Source organism: Silene latifolia, chromosome X, assembly GCF_048544455.1.
Source record: "Silene latifolia isolate original U9 population chromosome X, ASM4854445v1, whole genome shotgun sequence".
NCBI lineage: Eukaryota > Viridiplantae > Streptophyta > Magnoliopsida > Caryophyllales > Caryophyllaceae > Silene > Silene latifolia.
In genome coordinates, this window is record NC_133537.1 from 21,255,775 (window position 1) to 21,277,200 (window position 21,426).

The 21,426-nt window shown below is 32.1% G+C and overlaps 1 protein-coding gene across 1 annotated transcript; it reads right to left on the reverse strand.

The window, feature by feature from the left end:
- Window positions 1-4,424: 4,424 nt before the first annotated feature.
- On the reverse strand, window positions 4,425-12,665 carry LOC141617016 (uncharacterized). The gene is made up of 5 exons (XM_074434185.1): window positions 12,647-12,665; window positions 7,796-9,011; window positions 6,000-7,683; window positions 5,737-5,760; window positions 4,425-5,651 (listed from the first exon to the last, which is right to left on the reverse strand). The coding sequence occupies exons 1-5, from the start codon at window positions 12,663-12,665 to the stop codon at window positions 4,425-4,427; spliced, it is 4,170 nt and encodes a 1,389-aa protein (XP_074290286.1).
- Window positions 12,666-21,426: the final 8,761 nt, after the last annotated feature.

A 21,426-nucleotide genomic window follows, 5' to 3' on the forward strand; every position in this document is an offset into this window, starting at 1 on the left:
TTTTCGCAATGAACGTAATTATTTACATTTTAGAATTTTTATCATAATAATTTTTAATAAATTTAGAATCAAATCACCGTGATTATTTAATGTAATTTAATAATAAAATTTATTAAACTATAATTAATATTTTACTGAGATTTATACAGCATTTATTATGTTTATATTTAATGTTCAGCTGTATAATACTTGAATTTAAAGCTGGGTTGACACGTGGCGCATCCATAGCACTTCAACCCAGTATTATATATACATTAGGTAGTATCCCGCACTTTGCGCGGCCTGTTTTAAAATTTTATTATTATAATTGAAGAAAAATAACATAATTTATATATGACCTTTAATATTTTTAATTATAAATAAAAATAAATTAATTTTTCTCAAATTTAATTTTTTAGGTTTAACTTCAATGTTTTAAAATAAAATACATATCATTTTAATTAAAACTAATAAGTGATAATTAATTATGCATGATCAAAGTTTATAAATTATTTTGTGACTGGTTAAATATCATATTAATTAAAATAAAATTTATTCGAATAATGCAACAATCAATATTAAGTTCTCAAATTATATCATTTCACTATACATTAGTTCCAAATCAATTAATTTTTGTTCAAAATGATGTGAATATAATTTTATGTAATTTTTAATTTTTTATGTATAACGTGTGATATTTATGTATCAAACATATAGAGTTCAAACTCAACTTGTTCAAATATTTTGATTGTGTCTTACATGTGTTATGTGTCAAACAAATCTATAAGAATTGCACCTTTTGTATTTTTAAACAACTATATATAAATGATGTTTAGGAGTTTACCTTTAAATAAAATAGAGTAGGTTAAACTTTCTTAAATAATATTTTTTGAGGTTTAACTGCAAAGTATTTAAAAGATGACATATAAAATATTTAACTAAAAGTAATATTTAGCTAGTCATAATCAATATTTATACTTGACGTATACATATTTTAATTGAAGATATTAAAGAAAAATGTAACATTTTTACTACTTTTTCATGTCGTTTATAATACTATATTATTTAATAATCATTACTTTTGTTTTGATTATTTAAATGCACTCGCAATTACTGTGTACATACATACTCGTTATCACACTATTTAAACCTATCAAAATCTTACATGTATTTAATTTTTCGCAATATAGTTTTTTTCATTCCCACATAAAAACTTATCTTTTAGTAGTTTTCTTTAAGTTATATTTTTAAGAAATACAATGACTCTTCCAAATATATTTTTCTTAGGATTTAATTGTTTAAGTTTTATAACTTTCTCAAAATATCTTTTTACGTAAACATAAAACATTATGAGACACTCACTTTAATCATCTCTACAAATAAAAATATTTCAATCAATATAATGAAAATTATACTCAATTTGAAGCATTTTTCGCAATGAACGTAATTATTTACATTTTAGAATTTTTATCAAAATAATTTTTTAATAAATTTAATATCAAATCACCGTAATTATTTAATATAATTTTATAATAAAATTTATTAAATTATAATTAATATTTTGCTGAGATTTATACAGCATTTTTCGCAATGAAGGTAATTATTTACATTTTAGAATTTTTATCAAAATAATTTTTTAATAAATTTAATATCAAATCACCGCAATTATTTAATATAATTTTATAATAAAATTTATTAAATTATAATTAATATTTTGCTGAGATTTATACAGCATTTATTACGTTTATATTTAATGTTCAACTATAATTAATACTTATATTTAATGTTGGGTTGACACGTGGCACATTCACGGCGTTTCAACCAAGTTATATATACACACACACACACACACACACACACACACACACACACACACACACACACACACACACACACACACACACACACACACACACACACACACACACACACACACACACACACACACACACACACACACACACACAGATAAAATTTAGGGATTTGTCTACCCGGTACCATCGTTTTTAAAAAAGAAAAATGGTAAAAAAAAAAAATTATACGATGTAATCTTTCTTTTTTTTAATTTAATTCTAAGTTCTGTAAGAATTCAGTTGATGTGACGTTTAGATTCGACTGTGTCTGTTTAATCGGTAAGTTCTTATTTGCTGTGTTACCCGGACATGATGTCGAGTGTTGGATACGATTATTTTGTATTTATTTATTTTGTCTTGAACTTATCTTCTGGAGCACTTGTAATTTGTTGAGACTATCTCAAAAAAAAAAAAAAAAAAAAAAAAAACCTTCCTAATATTTATAAATATGTAAAGCTTTTACATACTATAATGTTTTAGCCAACAAAATATAAAAAAATAGTTATCAAGTAACATCTCCTAACATATGGTGGTATGATTGTATGAATGTGGTTAAATTTATTAATATATATCACATCACACGAATGTGATAAAATTCGTATCCAATGAGTATCTTAACGGAAAAACTAATGATGATAATACGACTATTTGGGCCTTCTATGTGCTGTCAAAACAACTTTTAGTCCTATCGTACATATTATTATAACGGCCTAAGTAGTTTTAAATACTTGACTTGAACTTTCTCACATCGTCTCATTTAATTTTTCGTTAACACGGACAATAAAATATATCACGAAAATAATAATAATAATGTTTGTGATTTTATTTATCATTTCCCTTATTAAAATTATACTTTAAACTAAAACAATTAATAATATTTTCGGTCAAAACCAAACTAATTAAGCTAATTTTAATTTAAGTTCAAGTATTTAACTTGAACACAAAATCTCATTATAGACGGCAACTATCCGTCTATAACTAAAGACGGACCAAGTAACATACCACATTACGCATAAGACAAACAACAACTTGCGTGGTGGGGCCCAAAAATATCAGCATTTTAAGGATATTTGACCCGTCTCTTGCTATAGACGGATATACCGTCTTTAGCAAAACTTGCTGTAACTTGAATTGGATAGTGGTAACAAAAAAACACATACCCTATGTTATTAGACTTCCTACCATCAAAATACTTCTATTAACAATGTTGTTATTGACGTCAAACACAATGATAATTCATAAATCTGTTTTCTTCGTCAGATATAATGGCTTCAAATTTTAAATAAAACTTTCCAAATTTGAAATACTGTACTCCGTATTGAATTGGGAAATGAACATGAACATACGTCTTTCTTGATCAGTAAACTATAGTGCCCTACTAATCGAATAATTATTCTAACTGGCCGGACAACAAACTAAAGTGACGAATTGGTATTACATCCTCTCTGCATGAGAAAGTAAATAAAATCAGTCAAAGGCTAATCGATAAGTAATTTTTACGAAATATGAAAAATAGACACATAAATCTTGCAAAATAAAAAGCATCTACGTACCCTAAACCTATTATGGGTAAATTAAAAGTTGTAAGCACTAAGCAGTAATTACCTTAGTTGTACTTAATCATGGTTGAGATCAGTTTCATTCTAGGTCCACTGCAATTTATTAATCTCCAATATTCTCTATGTGACATGCTCCTGAAAAAAAAAACGTAAACATCATAGAGAAATAAAACATTCAAACTACAAAATTTGTACATCACTGAAAAAAATAAACGTAAACGTCATAGAAAAATAAAACATTCAAACTACAAAATTTGTACAACAATAATGACCAAGCACAACGTGAGAAAACTATACAATCACAAAAATTATTTGGCTAATAAAGTGAATGAAGTAGGTAAGCTATCAAAGAATGAAAAAACACACCCTAGATAGTAATTATTAAAGACCATATATATACATACAATAACAGGTAAAATGTACATAGGATTGCATTGCAAGAGGGATTTCTTTGTGTGCAAGAGGTCTTATGTACGTAAATCAGAGCTGTACAAAAAGTATATCTATATTTATATATGTATTTGTTTATTTACCTTTATTTTAATATTAAGTGATTTGTAAAATTTGGATTCTCTGTAATCGCTCGAAAAAAGCTTTATTTATTAATATGTGTGTGTGTGTGTGTGTGTGTGTGTGTGTGTGTGTGTGTGTGTGTGTGTGTGTGTGTGTGTGTGTGTGTGTGTGTGTGTGTGTGTGTGTGTGTGTGTGTGTGTGTGTGTGTGTGTAAGATATAAGATTTTTTTTTATTCGACCATAATAGGGAGAAGTGCTATTATATATTTAAGTTACATATATCTAGCTTAGGAGAGCATAAATGGGTGAGATTTTGTTTTTTGGTTGATTTGAAAATGATTACTCATATCGATTTTGAGACTTTAATTATTGACTTAAATTTTTGGTTGGATGATTTTCTTTTTTTTTTTGGGTGAAAATGTAAGTATTATTAAGCATCACCCAAATGGGTATCACCAAGTACAACCTATTTTCATACAACCATACATAATTAATTTGGCGTAAACAACTAATACATCATTCATAACAATCCTCTTTGCCTACACCAAATAATATCCTCCTGCTTGATCCCTTCCTTAGTACAAGAAATAAGCTTCAAATGACAGCCCTGCCTGACTGTTCGAATAATTTCTCCAGGATGAATAACATACTGATTGACCCTACTAGTGTTTCTAGCATACCAAATCTGATATTGAGTAGCTACCATCAAAGCACTTAACAGTTTCCTGATGAAACCCGAATAGTTCCTCAGTTTAAGCATTCCCCCAGGACTAAGATTCCCAGGCATTCTGATCTGCAACCAGTCAAACAACCTACCATAACAGTGCCTACTATAGATACACTTAGCAAATAGATGGTCATGATCCTCTTGGTACACATCACACATGAAGCACGTACCCTGATTTGCAATTCCCATTTTGGTCAATCTGTCCAAGGTAAGCAATCTGTTCTGATGAATGAGCCATGAGTTAAAACAGTGGCTAGAAATATTAAATCTGTTCCAAACCACATGATACCAGCTAACCCTGCTATTCTGTTCTTGAATGAGCCAATTATATCCATCCTTGATGCTATATTCTCCATCCTTCCCCAACCATTTATCATCAACAAAAGCATCTCTTAATCTAGTCTTGACTTCACACACTTTCCTCCAAGCCCAAGAACTAGAATTACTAGGACTATAATCCTTCCAATGTTTGCTTTTTATATAAATTTTATCAATCCATAAAATCCATAGGTGGTCCTTTTTGCTGACAATCCACCATACCAGTTTGCCCATTGCAGCTATATTCCAAATTTTGCTGTCAAACACTCCCAGACCTCCAGTTTCCTTACTCCTGCAGACAGTTTTCCAAGACACCAGAGGAGCTTTCGAGTAGTCATCTGTACCTTCCCATAAAAAATTCCTGCAGAGTGCTTGAATTTTGTCCATCACACCAGCAGGAAGGATAAAGATTTGAGCCCAGTAATTATGGAGGGTAGCAAGCACAAATTTTACTAAGGTGAGCCTTCCAGAATAAGAAATTCTCCTTTTATTCCAACCCCTAATTCTAGTAACCATCTTCTCTACTAGACTGTTGCAATCAACCTTGGATAGTCTCTTATGAGAGATATTGACACCCAGATATTTAAAGGGAAGAGATACCTTCTTGAACCCAGAATTCATTAGAATATCCCTCTCCACATCAGTTGGAATGCCATTAAAAATGATGTCAGATTTCTCATTGCTAATCTGAAGTCCTGAGGCCTTTGTGAAACTAGAGAACACTTAAATGATAGTGAAGACAGAAGCTATGTTACCTTTACAGAATAACAAAAGGTCGTCTGCAAACATTAGATGGGTCAGCTTGAGGCCTCTGCACAGTGAGTGGTAAGAAAATCTAGGGCCAGTGCAAACTTCTTTTAGTAGCCTACTCAGATATTCCATGCATATGGTGAATAATAGGGGGGACAAAGGATCTCCTTGTCTAATCCCCTTTTGTCCCTTGAAAAAACCATGAGTATGTCCATTTAGAACAATAGAGAAAGTGGTAGTGGTCACACATTGCATGACAAGCCTAATAAATTTGGGAGGAAAATGCAAGCTAATGAGCACCTGATGGATAAAATTCCATTCAATGGAATCGTAGGCCTTCCTTAAATCCACTTTGAGCATACAGCGAGGAGATACACTCTTCCTATTGTAAAGTCTCACCAGATCCTGACTTATGAGGATGTTACCCATTATGCTTCTTCCTTTTATAAAAGCTGCCTGATTAGGACTGATGATTTTAGGAAGAATAGGAGCCAGTCTAGCAAAAAGCAGTTTGGAAATAATCTTGTAAATAGTATTGCAGCATGCTAAAGGCCTGAATTCCTTGACAGAAGTAGGATTCTTGACTTTAGGAATCAAGATCAGGTTAGTGTTGTTCACCTGTTTCAGTAATTGCTCATTTTGGAAAAAATCTTGCACAGCAGTACACAGTTCTCCTTTTATAATCTCCCAACCAGCCTTGAAAAAGCAACTAGAATATCCATCTGGTCCTGGACTTTTGTCATCAGGAATTGAGAACACAATATTCTTAATTTCCTCCACAGTAGGCTTCTTAAGAATATCCTCCCAGTCCTCTTCTTGCACTCGTGCCCCATTCTGCATTATACTATGGGAAAAACCAGTAGAAGTAGCCTTAGTCCCAAGAAGATCCACATAGTAGTCTACAAAAGCCTGCATAATCTTCTCAGGTTCCTTACACACAAGCCCTGTAGAATCTGCAATTTGAAGGACTTTATTATTCATTTGCCTTTGATTGATGACTCTATGAAACATTGCAGAGTTGATATCCCCCTCCTTGGCCCAGTCAATTTTAGCTTTTTGTTTCAGAAACTCCTCTTTTGCCTTAGCCAGCATTTGATAGCTAGCTCTAGTTAAATACTCAGTATCCATCAGAGTTCTATTAGTAGGATCAAGCTGTAATTGTTTCTGTATATCCAAAAGCAATCCCATTGCTATCTCTGCATTTTTCTCAACATCAGAAAAAAGATCTTTGTTTAAAGTTTTGAAATCAGGCTTCAGTAACTTTAACTTTCTCACTACAATATACATTGGAGTCCCCTGAATTCTCCTGTTCCAACCATTCTTAAGGATCTCAGCAAACTCATTCACACCAGTCCACATGTTATAAAATTTGAAAGGCTTCTTCCTTGACATATGAGTATCACCATCAGTAATAAAACATGGGCAGTGGTCATAATCTCCTTCAGGAGCATAATAAGCAAAGTAATCAGGCCATTTATCACACCATCCCTTATTCACAAGCACCCTATCAATTCTGCTAAAAACTCTAGTGGCACTTGGTTGTTTATTATTCCAAGTGAAAAAAGATCCAGTGCATTTTATGTCTTGTAAGTCACAAAGTTCAACAGTATTCTGAAAAGGTAAAACCTCAGCATCCTTGACAGGTAAACCAATCTTCTCATCAAGGTACATGACATTATTAAAATCTCCAAGTACAATCCATGGTTCCACCACAGCTATTCTAACCAGTGCATCCCATAAAGGTACCCTTTCCTCTATTTTGTTAAAACCATAAACATAGGTAACAAAAAATTCATTAGCAGTAACCAGTTCCTTAACTTTAAGGTGAATGAACTGAGCTTCCATATCCACAATGTTAACAACATATTTTTGGTCCTTCCACAGAACCCAAATTCTTCCACCCTCATGATGCAGATGATTTGTGATGTAAGACCAACCAACACAAAGATTATCTACTACTTTATTTAGAGATCCAGGTTTCACTCTGGTCTCAAGGAGCCCAAATAGGTCCACATTGGATTGATGTAGACGCCACTTAATATCTTTTTGTTTAGTCAAACTATTTAGGCCCCTAATATTCCAAACTCCAATACTACCCATGAGAGGCCAAAGCCTCCCCTCCTCCTCCTTTATCAACCATTTCACCAGATTTAGCAAGTTCAGTATTAAAATTTGCCACAAATCCTCCAGTCCTTCCTGGTATCCTTGATTCATACCTTGTCATGCGAGTAAGAATTCTAGCAGGAGTGAAGATTGCTCCCGTAGTAGTAGTCAGTGGTGTAACAGCTGGTGTATTCACCCCTGTGTTACTACCTTGCCCACTATCTTTATGCACAGCCTCCTGGGTAGGCACCACAGTTGGTATAATCCCTGGACTTTTCACTAGCTGTGGATAGTCTGCAGGATTAAGAGTTGATTCCACTGTTTCTCTTCTCTTCCAAACCTGCTTTGGATGTTGCTGCCTCACAGGTTGAATAGGTCTACGCATCCATCCATTCCCTTTCCTACATTGTGCTGCACTGTGCCCAATCCCTTTGCATTTCATACATGTGATTGGTAACCAATCATATTCAACCAACACAGTGACCTCCTGTCCCAATTCATCCTCAAATTTAATTTTATCAGGAAATTGTTGATCAATCGTAACCTCCACCATAACCCTAGCGAAACCCAATAATGTTCTCTCAATAGTCAGGTCATCAATACGAATAAACTTTCCAACTATAGAAGCCAACTTCTCAAGACATTTAGCTCCCCAGAATTTTAGGTCCAACCCTACCAATTTGATCCATATGGGTACAGTCTTAACAGATACCTTAGTTATCTTGGTATTAGGTTCCCATGGCCTAATTATGACAGGTTTACCATCAAATAAGAACATTCCCTTCTTCAGTACTAGGTTATGATGTTCTATAGTAGCAAACCTTACCACAAAAAGACCATTAGGAAGAAAGGCTATCTTAGTTATTTCATAATCACGCCATTCACGCCTCAAATAACCTTCCATCGCAGCCCATGGCGGATTCGCACCCATTACATATCCATAAATTGCTAAGGACCAGTAATCAATTTCCTCCTGAACATCATCTGAAGTAAGTTTGAGTATATTAACTTTCGGAATTTCCAATTCTGCATCCTCAGCAATTGGCGACAATTTCTCCTCCACGATGCGATTCTCTTCAGGCGTCGGAACTACTCCAGTATCCTCATGTTCCGTCACCGGTGATTCCTCAGTGCTCACCTCTTCCTCTGCATATTCTATTCCAGCACGACGCAGTATAGAGGCTACTTCCGCCCTAATTTTTGCAATTTCTGTAACACGATCAATATTATTATTACTAGTATTAGAATTATTATTTGTATTTTGTTTATGATTACTACTTGATTGTATATTATTATTAGTTGATTGATTTGTTTGATTTGTTTTTGCTGTAGTTGATGAACTAGATTGCGTTGTTTTAGATTTAGTCTTCGCCATTGCAAAGAGCACAAAGTTATTTCTCTCTCTAGCTCATCATGTTGGATGATTTTCTGACATAGTATCAGAGTTAGTATGGATCAAAAGGTCACGGATTTAAATCTCATCACCCTCACTTTTAAAGTGGAGTATTTAGTACTAGGTATAAGGAGGCATGCCGCCACTACATTCACACTTCAAGTTCAAATGACATTCATGTGAGGGAATATGTTAGAATATAAATCGATCTTGGGACTTAACCATCGACTTTAACTTTTGATTGAGATGGTTTCTTGTCATACTATACGATATTTCTGACAGAAAAAATGGAGATTGAAATCCAAACGTGAATTATACTATAAGCGTGACTATATAAAGAGTAATCATTTTCTAATAAAAAGAGATTATTTTGTGTAAAAAAGTGCCAACTTGAATACTTTTAAAAACTGATCATTTTTTATTTTTAATATAAATTAGGTTATTATTAATTATAAAGTGTTCACTTTTGTACGTCCCACTATACAATAATCGTACACAATAAAATCTTAAAACTTAAAACGTTTTTTATACATATGAGTAATTGTTTATGAAACTAGTGTAGTTTCCGTGCTACAACACGGTATTTTTAAGATGGAATTTATAAAGAGGAACTTTTAATAAAATTATTTGCATAAATTAAAGCTACTTTTAATTTAATGTTATAATATACTAAATATAATATTAGTAGGGAGATAGAAAAAAAAGTTTACTATTAATAATAACACTATAATGTTAAATCGATAAGGGGAACTAATTTATGAAATTAGGTTAGATGTAAATCTAGTTAAAAAACCTATCAGCCTTATTAAGAAAAACTGGTAAAAATAATATACTACGCGCCTAAAAAGACGATTTACAAATTATTAAAACTAACATTTTCACTTTCTATTTCCTATAAGAAAAGGGTGGTGCTCATTCATGTATGGATTTAATTTTTTTTTTTGTACGGAAATGACCATTTTACCCATTTTATTTCAACTCCCCAATTTTCAATTTTCCCCCTCTACACCCCCATTTTCCTTTTTGTTTCATAATCAATAAATCTCATTTCGCCTGACCACCACTACCCCCACTGTCGCACCACCCAGACTACCCCGTGAACCACCTAAAAACATAGTATTATACGAGAAAAAAGCACTATTCGGATAAAAAAAAACACCTATAGCAGCCGTTTGTTCACCACTGAACATGTTGAAATCCAACAAACCAACTTCGCATGGCCAACAACATTCAAAGCACATGCATACAATTATAGGCAAATTGATGATAAACACATACAAGGGGATCAAATTAATGATATACACGTACCCTTGCCAAGCAGAAACCATATAAAAGTACTCGAAAGTAGAAGTGAGCGACCAAGCGTATTACATAGTTTGATAATTTTATAATTTTTTCAAACCCTAATTTAATATAGCATAGCCTCCAATTTTTTTGCAGAAAGGTTAGGATCATTCTCATTAAATATGAAAAGGGAAACAGTATAGATCCTATACTTCTACAAAGGGAACCAGTGTGGTTACCTTACAATCAAACAACCAAAGAAAATGTCACAAAAGAAAGTCAGAAAAATAACTACTTTAATTTCTGATTAAGACGAGTAACAACAAGAAACTGGATCCTCCAAATGAGAGCAGCTGGGACAGTCTGAACTCCTTTGAAGATCCTCCGATTTCTTTCGTTCCAGATTAGGTAGATGACACAAAGGAGAAGGCACCGTCTCTGTCGTTTAACCCAACTCTTTCCCCTATTATGACTCTTGTACCACTTGGAAAGACTTATCAACTTAGGCAAAGGAGGGACCTGCAACCACTGAGCTGCAGCAAGCCAGACAGTGGAAGAGAACTCACATTCAAAGAAAAGATGAGTGGCAGATTCAGAGCTACTTTCACACAGCACGCATCTGTTTACCAGTTGCACCCCTCTCACATAGCCTCCAATTTTATTAACCCTAATTTAATTTATTCAACTTAATTTAATACAAAACAATTAGCAAAACTAATGATGTTAGAATTCTTGTTAATATGATAAATAAAATCATTGATTAAGCAATTTGTTGAGATTTGATTAATTTTGAGAGAAAGAGTAAAAGAGAGAATTTATTTCTTTGTTTTTAGTTTAAGGGCAATGTATGGAAAAATTATGGCAAAAAGTCCATGATTGAGTAAAACTCGTCCATGAATGAGCAATGACATAAGAAAATACATAAAAGTTGATATAAATTATTTAAAAAATACTCCATACTCCATATACTCCATATTACTAAAATAAAGATTTCATAATTCGAGAGTGCAATTGATATGTTGTAAAATTGCATAATACATTAGGGGTAATTGATTGTGATTGTATATTTTCGGGATAATATTGTAAAGATTGCATAATTTGAGAGGTGGTTTCCATGTATAGGATTGCATTTATTCGAAAAGTCAAAGCATACATTTGTTTCCATGTATAGGTTTTCAATTGATTCAAATCATACGTTAGACTTGACGCAAAAGCAAATTTGATTTAGTAAAGTCGACGGCCCAACTTAGACTGACCCATCAAAGAGTAGTGTAAGTTAGGCGGGAAAACTACTTGAGAATTTTATTCTCATTGTAGTAAAGGGAGAAGGGAGATTATAGAATTGAGAATCAAGAAAGATTTGAAGTTGGATGGTTAGATAAAGATAAATAGATTGATATGATAATAACCGTCGCTTGTTTTGCTACCGCTCCTTTATTTCTACCCTTTTTCAAAGTTAATTAATTATCTTATACTCCGTACTTAACAAAATTAAATTCAGCAATCATAAGCATCATCTCCCTTCGGTGCTTCACTTCCTTTTTTGATTTTTTCATATTGTCCTTTCATCAAAAGTTTGTTCCTAAATGTATATACTTTTACTTAATGGTAGACCCTTTTTAAGTTTTATTTTTTCATTTGAAAGAGTTAGAATCGAACTCTAACGAGTGACGTTCTTACCATTATGGCTATAGGGTCTCAAGATCCTACAACTTTCCCTACAATAAACATTTTTTATAGTTATATGTATTTGATTTTAAAATATACGTTTTTTAAACCCCATACGCAAAAAAAAAAATCTTTATAATTGATTATTTAAGGATGATCTCTTACCACTTACCCAACCAACTTTGATCAACCCTCCATTAGTTACTACAAGTACTTACTACTCCCTGTCCTCTCATTAATTTGTACTCGCATAATCAATAACATTAAAAAATATGGTTCTGTTATAATTAGGAGGGGCCTCTTTAAAAGTGTTAATCCTATCGCCGAAATATAAACGGCGGCTGGAAGCACTTTCCCTCTCCTTTACGAAATTCAATCGCACTGTCAATTTGCCATTAGAGCATCTACAAGTGAGAGGATGTTATCTTCCTTCTATTTTTCCACTCTTCCTCTATTTTTTCGACACCTCATTTTCTCTTTCATCAATCACATTTCTCACCATTACCATCCTCTTCCATTATTTTTTCCCACAATAGAGATGATCCTCTCATATTACCTCTCTTACTTTAAATAATCTCAAAATTCTATAAAAGATAAAAATAAAAGAATTATTATGCAAAAGACAAATAGTGATTGGTTTGTGGGCACTAGGGCCAATGTAAGCTTTCCTCTAAAACTAGAGGAAGATAGAAGAAGTAAGCATCTTCCTCTTGCTAAGAGGATATGTAATATGTGCCTCACAATAGAGAGGATGTCCTATTAGAGGAAAGAGAGTGTTAAGAGGATCTTTCGTCCTCTCTATTGTGGGTGCTCTTTTGCATTTAATCCATTCGGCCATTCCCCATAAATAATGACCTCAAATGGGGCCGTCTTTAGTAAAAGAGCTATCTGCAAAATATTTACTCTCTACGTAAACAAAAATACAAATCAAAGTCAACGTAGTTGAGGAGTGAGGAGTATATGTACGAAGTATACGTGTGGGTGCAAATCCATATCTTATATTGATAGTATAAAGGTGAAAGATTATCTTCATTTATATGTATATAAAAATTATAATTATACGAGGTCTTTGGTAAGGAATCTAAGAGTAAATCCATAAGGGCATGACTCAAAGTATACAATATCATACATTATGGACCGTGGACACCGAAGCAGAATAGGCCCAACAAAAGGTATTCACACATTCACATAACAAATGGGGCCTAGGCCCTATAACGTTCTAATGGTGGTTCTTGGATGGAGAGCGGAACAGATAGAATTCGCAAGTTATGGACGCGTGGTCTCGATCTGCTAGATTGTTTGTAAATCTCAAGTCCATGCGTCGGTGAAGCGCATTAAGATAAGACTTGAAGGTGATCATACACTGTAAGGGCAAAAAACTCTTAGCTCGAGTTGGAGCCTTGAGCAAGCCTGATCTAAGGCTAAATGAATGAAAGACGTCATAGGTCTTGTGAGACAAAGAACATTTGTACTAGAACTGTCGATCAGGTTGGCCCTTATCAGGTTGGGTGACACAGGTCTGGTGGGTCCATTCCAACTTGGATGCCAAAGACTATTGGTGTTATTGGATGCAGGGAAAGTTCGATATGCATGTGTAACACAATCCACAATCAGACACTTGGCATGCAAGACCATGAGCATGTGTGGGGCCCTCACTTGAACAGGTGGTGACATGTGGTGAAGACATGGCTCGGTAGCATAGTGTGTCGGCTAAGGGGAGGTTATCAAGATTTGGTTATGTTTGGGGTGCCTAGAAATTGGGGCTGCATGGTATGGAGAGTTCTCCATGGAGGTCAAAGTCCGATTTAAGATGATGGCCCTTCGTTTGAGGGGAGGATGCAAATCCATGTCCCACATTAGTAGTGTAAAGGTGAAAGATCATCTTTATAAGTGTACAAAAAATATAATCTGTACGAGGCCTTTTGGGAAGGAGTTCAAGAGTAAATCCGTTAGGGCTTTGCCCAAAGTAGACAGTATCGTGCCATAACGGTCGTGGACGGCGAAGCAGCATAGGCCCAAGTAAAGGTATTCATGGTTCCACACAATCTATATTTATCTATATTACTAAAATAAGCTTTTTTCGAGCGATTATAGAGAGTCCACCAACTAGGAGCTACTTAAATAAAATAAAATATCTTTTTACATTAAGATATATATTAAACATGAAATTCCATATCAGTTAATAGTTTAATACATCCAACAATACTAATCACATTACAATATAAGTATGCAGTCAAATTCTATCATATTTTACGTAGGTTTAATTGATTATAATTAGAAATAACTAGTATATATAAATCATGCCATGTATGTGTCCTTTAATCTTTCGATGTCCCCTTACCTCATAACTTAATTTGAGCAAGAATCTAATATTAGTTTCTATGCATTACGTTTATTATTTTGTCACACCTTATATGCTTTTATACTTTGATTTGAGATCTAAAATTGTAATTTTATGAATTTTCAGGATACAATAGAGTGTGGTTGAATTGAATCATTAGACCATCAACAACACGATTCATATTTTTTAGTATCACAATAATGATATTGACGGTAAGTCGGTACGCTCTCTCAATTCATATTTTTTCAATATCACATCACAACAATTATATTGATGATAAGTCGGTACGCTCTCTTATTAAGAACATCTTTTAAATTCTTTTTTGTATTAATATACAACATTATATAGTGCTACGTAATGATGTCGTTATTAATCTTATACTCCCATAATAAATGTTGTTTCATTCTTGAGGTTATTGATTTTTCATTACAAACTCCTTAGTTATTCTCCACCAACACAAGACAAGAGGAGGTAAAAGTTTCGTTTTCTTCATGTATCATCTCATTAATCCAAATTTTGACCATCAGTTTATATTTTTGCAGACAGATTTTCATTGTAACAATTTATTGTAGCCGAGAACAATTGGGGCGCCAAATAAAACTGACTGCTTTATTATGTTTATTATGGGTGTGGTTTTTTTTTATAATGGTTCATATATATTCGTCTTTATCCAAATAGAATTTTGAGACTCTTAATTTTAGGTATGGTGTAGAGAACGATAAATTTCAGTGTCAAAGTATTTGATCGATATCATGACTAATGTTTGATGAGTTTTCGGCGGTTTGTTAATGTTTAAATTTTCGTTTTTTACCTTTTATTTTATTATTATGGTAGAAATTGAAATTAGCCATGTGATCATATATAAATCTGTTTTGAATAGGATATTTTTGGATTTCACGTCCAATTTCAAGTCCATGTATCTAGCATACTACACAAGTCACTACATGTGTAGTAATGTAGTATTCTCTCGGTATCTCTCCCTTATTTACTTTTGACTAAAATATCTGTCATGATGAATATAAAAGGCAAACAAATAAATGAAACGGAAATAGTATATCTTTGTAGCCCATTAGTTAATGTAGTATCTTTGTAGCTCATCCGATCCTATCCATCACGTTTATTGTGTGTTAATGACGTCGTCAAATTGCAGGCAGAATTTCAGTATGATGCAAATTAAAATAGTTACCTTATCTTATTATTAATTATCAACAAGCAAATTAATCTTTTTTGTTTTGAAGGGAAACTGCAACGTAATCTTGTGATTACCTTATGATAGAAGTATTATACTAATACCACTTTGTGTTTTGCTAAACATATTGAACCAAATGTATTTGGACTTAAGAAAGCTCCTTCGAACGGAGCTTTCGAGAGCAGTTTTTCCTTTCCAGTAATACGGGGTAGAGAAAGGGCTTTCTCTGGCAGTGCACTATTACAAATCCAGGCAACTACAACGCCCTTTAACAACGCTTATCCACGAAAATCACCATAAGACGTTGTAGAACGGATGGCGCGAATTTTACTAAAATTAATTACAACGGTTATGGTTTCATAACCGTTGTTATAGTTCCATAACCGTTGTTATAGGTTTTAACAACGGGTCAAACATGCACAACCGTTGTTAATAATTTGGCGCAAAATTGACGCAAAGTTAGTGAAAAGTAATTACAACGATTATTTATAAACCCGTTGTTAATACTTTTTAACAACGGTTTACTATGGACTCGTTGTTAATATATTCTGTAATGACAATGGGTTTTTGTTTAACAACCGTTGTCAATACTTTCCATACTATAAACCACACAAACACAGATAAGCTACAGCCACAAAACACAAACCTAACACAAACACAAACACAAACACAAACACAAACACAAACACAAACACAAACACAAACACAAACACACGCACACTTTCTCATCGTCTCTTTCTCTCTTTCTCATCGTCGCTTTATCATCTCGCTGTCACTGTTGGTTTCATCGTCTCTTACTTTCTCTAATTATCAGGTAAATATGCATGATTTAATTTAGGTTTTATCATCTCAGTCATTATTTTCTTTCTCTAATTATTTCATTTGCATGTGTTTTTATCGATCATTATGTTCTTTCTCTAAGTATTATTCGCTTAATTAGTTTTGTCATTGTTGTTTTTCTGCGTTTATTAGCTTGTAAAACAAATTAAATAAAATAAAACAAAGAAGAAGCAAGATGATAGAGAAGAATGCATGATAAACTTAATTAATTAATATATATATATATATATATATATATATATATATATATATATATATATATACATAAATTAAAAAACGAATTACATTGATAAAAATGCAATTCTTAGATATGCATAGAGAGTCTCATTCTCTTCTATGATATCCATCCTCTCCTCCTTAGCCATTTGGAGGTTTCGTTCAGCAGTTGTTATATCGTCATATAGCTGCAACAACTGCTGCTATGTCAAGCCATTTTTTTTGGCGTCCTTGAGTGTGGATCGAGCTTAATCTAAGTAGCTCCTGAACCTGTCCTCGATGTCCAGCAACCGGCGGATAAAACTCCTGTTGTGCTCGGTCATAGTAACAGTCTTACGGATGGTATCATTCATTGTTTATGAAGTTTGGAGTTTGTTTGAAAGATTTAGGGTTTGGAGTTTGGAGTTTATTTTAGCAGTTAGGGTTTGGAGATATATAGTGAGATAATGCATGTATTTATACTAAGTAATGTGTCGTTTGAGTTGTTTTTTAATTAATATATGTTTAGGAAGTTGTGTCATCATATCTCTGCTTCAAATCTTATAACCCTTCTCATTCCATATATTGTCCATTCATATGCAGGGATTGGCAGTAATAATGCATGCATCGTAATTATAACGGGCCGTAATAATAATGCATGCATCTAGTAATATTTAATTTAATTTTTTTTTTAAAATAAACAACAACGGTTATTTAAAAAAACTCGTTGTCTTTAGTTATAACAACGGTTTTTTATACTGTAACCGTTGTTATAACTTTCCCACCAAAATTTAGTCACCCTTTCCACAACGGTTTTTTCTACTTTAAACCGTTGTTAATAGTTTTCACAACGGGTTTCTTAGAAAAACCAACCGTTGTTAAAACCTACTACAACGGACGCTTTAACAACGTCCGCTTTTTTATATAACAACGGTTTTTAACCGTTGTTATAGCCTGTATCTGTAGTAGTGGTGCGAAACATGTACTCCCTCCTATTCACTATAATATTCCCTATTTCCTAAAACGGATTATTCAAGTAATCTTCTCCTTTCTATTTTTTGGTAACTTTTACTCTTATTTTATTCATCCCTCTCTCCTATCACCAAACCCGACACAAATCTTGTACTCCTATTTTATTACTTTCCTTAATGTTTTGGCCCCACAAATCCTTATTTAACTCTTAAGGGCATTAGCAATAGATGAACCTCCAATAGGTTTGTTCTCATGCCACATAAGTTAGTATACAAACTCATTTAGCTACAACCTCATCCCAACAATAAATAAACCTCTTCAAGGTTCATCACATGACCCATCATACTATTTATTCTCTCACATTCTCTCTGCACAAACCTAGATACTATATTGTAACCCCTCTCATCCATGAACCTCAACACTCATGTCCAACAATAGAGGGTTTGTAGACAAACCTCTAAAATAATTGACACATCATCTTACAAACCTATTGACAAACCTCTATTGCTATTGCCCTAATAATCTATCACTTTCTCCTATCACAACCCCACCAATGTATCGTGCCAAAAACAAAGGGGAAGATTATAACGACTAGAAGGGAGTAGTTTTTTTCTAGACAAAGTGTGTAAGATGCTAGACCGTACCCTTGGCGAGTACCGGCTAAACGTCCTGCCAACTTACAAACCATGTACGTTAGGTTAACCATTATTTTCACCCGAATAACGATTTTAATAGACTGTAATAAAATCAAAGAATTTGAACACATTACCAACACTACAGATGCAATGTGTTATTCCTTTTGTTTTCCTCTTTTTTAAAAAAAATTTTTATCTATCAGACTCCACCATTATGAGAATTTAGTATATATCTTCATAGTTCGTATTATTTTTTCTTTCATTTTTTTTTCTATTTAAGTCTTTAAGAGACTTTTAATCCAAAATATACGGGATGTGAAAGAGTTCATCTTAAAATATTATTGTAAAAGAAAAAAAACGATATTCACAAATTCATGGGTAAAATAGCAAGCAACATTAGAGAAATATAATAGGAATAAGGGCATCTTAAATAATCCTTTTGAAATTAACTTTCACCCACTACTATGTTTTGAAATAAGGGCATCGTTGTTTCTTATAGGTGGTTTAAATGTGTTGTTCTAATAGGAATCAGCAGTTGCATTAGGTAAACTTTTGAGTACATGTGATTACCCGCAAACCACGTATATCAGATCAACCACCCGGGAGTAATAGACTTAAAGTGCAAATAAAGGGCATAGCCTCAAGCCATAATTATATTCTTATTTAGTTGCTTAAGATTAAGTGACAATTTTATAGAAATATTTTGGAAGTAGTGTGTATTGTTATACTAATTAAGGTAGACAACATTTTACATCTAGGGTGGCTTGGAGCCATAGTTTCGAGATATTATAATTTTACTTTATTACGAGTCCTTGAGGATAAGACGATATAACATTATGTCCGTGCATCGCACGAGAATTAAATCTAGTATATTTATAAAAGAGGCTTTTTTTGAGCGATTCTAAGTTGTCCACGTCATCAAAAATCAATTTAGGAAAGTTTCATAAATAATATTTTTTGATGTAAAGAATAAAGTGGAGAATCTTTTAATTATTATAATATAATATGTAGTATATATTTCCTAATTTATATTCAAGTCATGTTTCTAATTTTTACATGAAAACTTTTACATTTCATTTGACAAAAAAATATTGTTTAAAAAATTGTGAAAATAATATAATTAGATTCGTGGTAAAAAATGCTATCATTAGAGTATAAATTTCATATAATTTGCACATGTTAAAAACTGTGTATTTCATAGTATGCTATATGTCCCACATTGAAAAATAATGTTGGTGAGGTAAATATACTACGTATAAATAATAGAATTGTCCCACATCGAAAGTTAACATAATGTGGGGTAACCCTATGATTATATATAATAGGCATCTTTGGAACTTAGGTATCAACCCAAAATCTTTTGAGTCTCTTAAGTATTGTCTTAGAGAGCTTTTAAGAGTTTGTATCATTATCTCCAAAATATGATATATATTTTCTATATTATATTTAAGCGAAGTTTATAATTTTTATATAAAAACTTATACCATTTGACAAAAAAACATCTTTAAAAAAGTATGAAGATTATATAATTAGATTCGTGGTAAAAAAAAATATTGTCATTAGAGTATTGGTTTCATATCATTTGCACATATTTTAATTATGATAAAAAATAGAAAAAAATATTTAAATATTAATAGATAGTATAGTATTTACTTATTATTAAATCGGGTTGGATGTCAAAGTAGGTTCGTAAAATATGGTGTATCTCTAAGTATATTATTCGTTCCACATTGAAAAATAATGGAGGTGTTATGAATATACTACGTACAAATAGTTGAACCGTCCCACATCACAAAATTATCATAAGGTGGGGTGATCTTATGATTATAAATAGGATTCATCGCTGAAACTTACTTATCAACCCAAAATATTTTGAGTCTCTCAAGTATTGTCTTAGAGAGCTCTTATATATTTTAAGTCTCTCAAGTAATGTCTTAGATAGCTCTTATAAGAGTTTGTATTAACGACACGCCTCAGTTACAACAATAACATACAAATATTAATCAAGTAAATAATTATAAAGGCAATTACATATTAGTGATATTATAATATGATTATTTTAAGACAATCGATAGTATAAATAACTTCATTTATGTCAAAATCACAACTTAAAATAAAATGGTGCTAAATATACGTAAATTGGTTATTAATTTGTCATAAATAACGATAATCTCTACACTAAGATAGAAAATTTATAAAATATAATAAAATCAGGTGTTATATAAAAAGATCGTGAATGCACAAAAAAATCAATAATTAGGTTTTTACTTTGATAAATAGTAGAACTAGATCTTTTTAACTTTCAAATATAGGTAATTATTATGTCTCATAACATTTGAGTAAGAGTAAAACACAACGTTATTTTTAACCATTTATCGATATCGCACCAGAAAAAAAAAATCATTTTACATTTATTTATACATTTTATTAATTCCTCCATTTCATATTAAAATTCGTGTTAGGAAAAAAATAAAAATATGTAATTTAAACAAATAGATTAGTGAAAATACTTCTTCTATATTCCCAACGATCAATAATTGCATAAGCTAGGTGGGTGACTCTATGATATAGTTAAAAAAATTAAGAAAATAGATTAAATTCATGATAAAAATTGTTATCATTAAAGTATAGGTTTCGTATTATTTGCACATATTACATATGGTGTACTTCTTAGTATGTTATATATCCTAAATTGAACGTATAAATAATAGAATTGTCCCACATCGAAAGATTAATTAGCATAAGGTGGGTGATCCTATGATTATAAATAGAATGCATCCTTGAAACTTAAGTATCAACCCAAAATATTTTGAGTCTCTCAAGTATTGTCTTAGAGAGCTCTTACAATATGATATAAAAAATAACGTGGAGAATGTTTTAATTATAATAATACACATTTCCTATATTATATTTAAGTGATGTTTATAATTTTTATATAAACACTTATACATTTCATTTGACAAAAATGTATCGTAAAAAACAAAAATTATGGAAATTATATAATTAGATTCGTGGTAAAAAAAATGCTACCATTAGAGTATATATTTTTTATTATTTGCATTTTAATTATGATAAAAATAGAAAATAAAAACGTACGAACATAGTAT

What these genes read in the sequence shown, in the direction of transcription:
- LOC141617016 (XM_074434185.1), bottom strand. An exon ending in GAGGCTTTGGCCTCTCATGG is followed by an intron (nt 7,684 to 7,795) that starts GTAGTATTGGAG and finishes CCTTGAGACCAG; the next exon opens with AGTGAAACCTGGATCTCTAA. An exon ending in CTCAAGCTGACCCATCTAAT is followed by an intron (nt 5,652 to 5,736) that starts GTTTGCAGACGA and finishes AGTTTCACAAAG; the next exon opens with GCCTCAGGACTTCAGATTAG.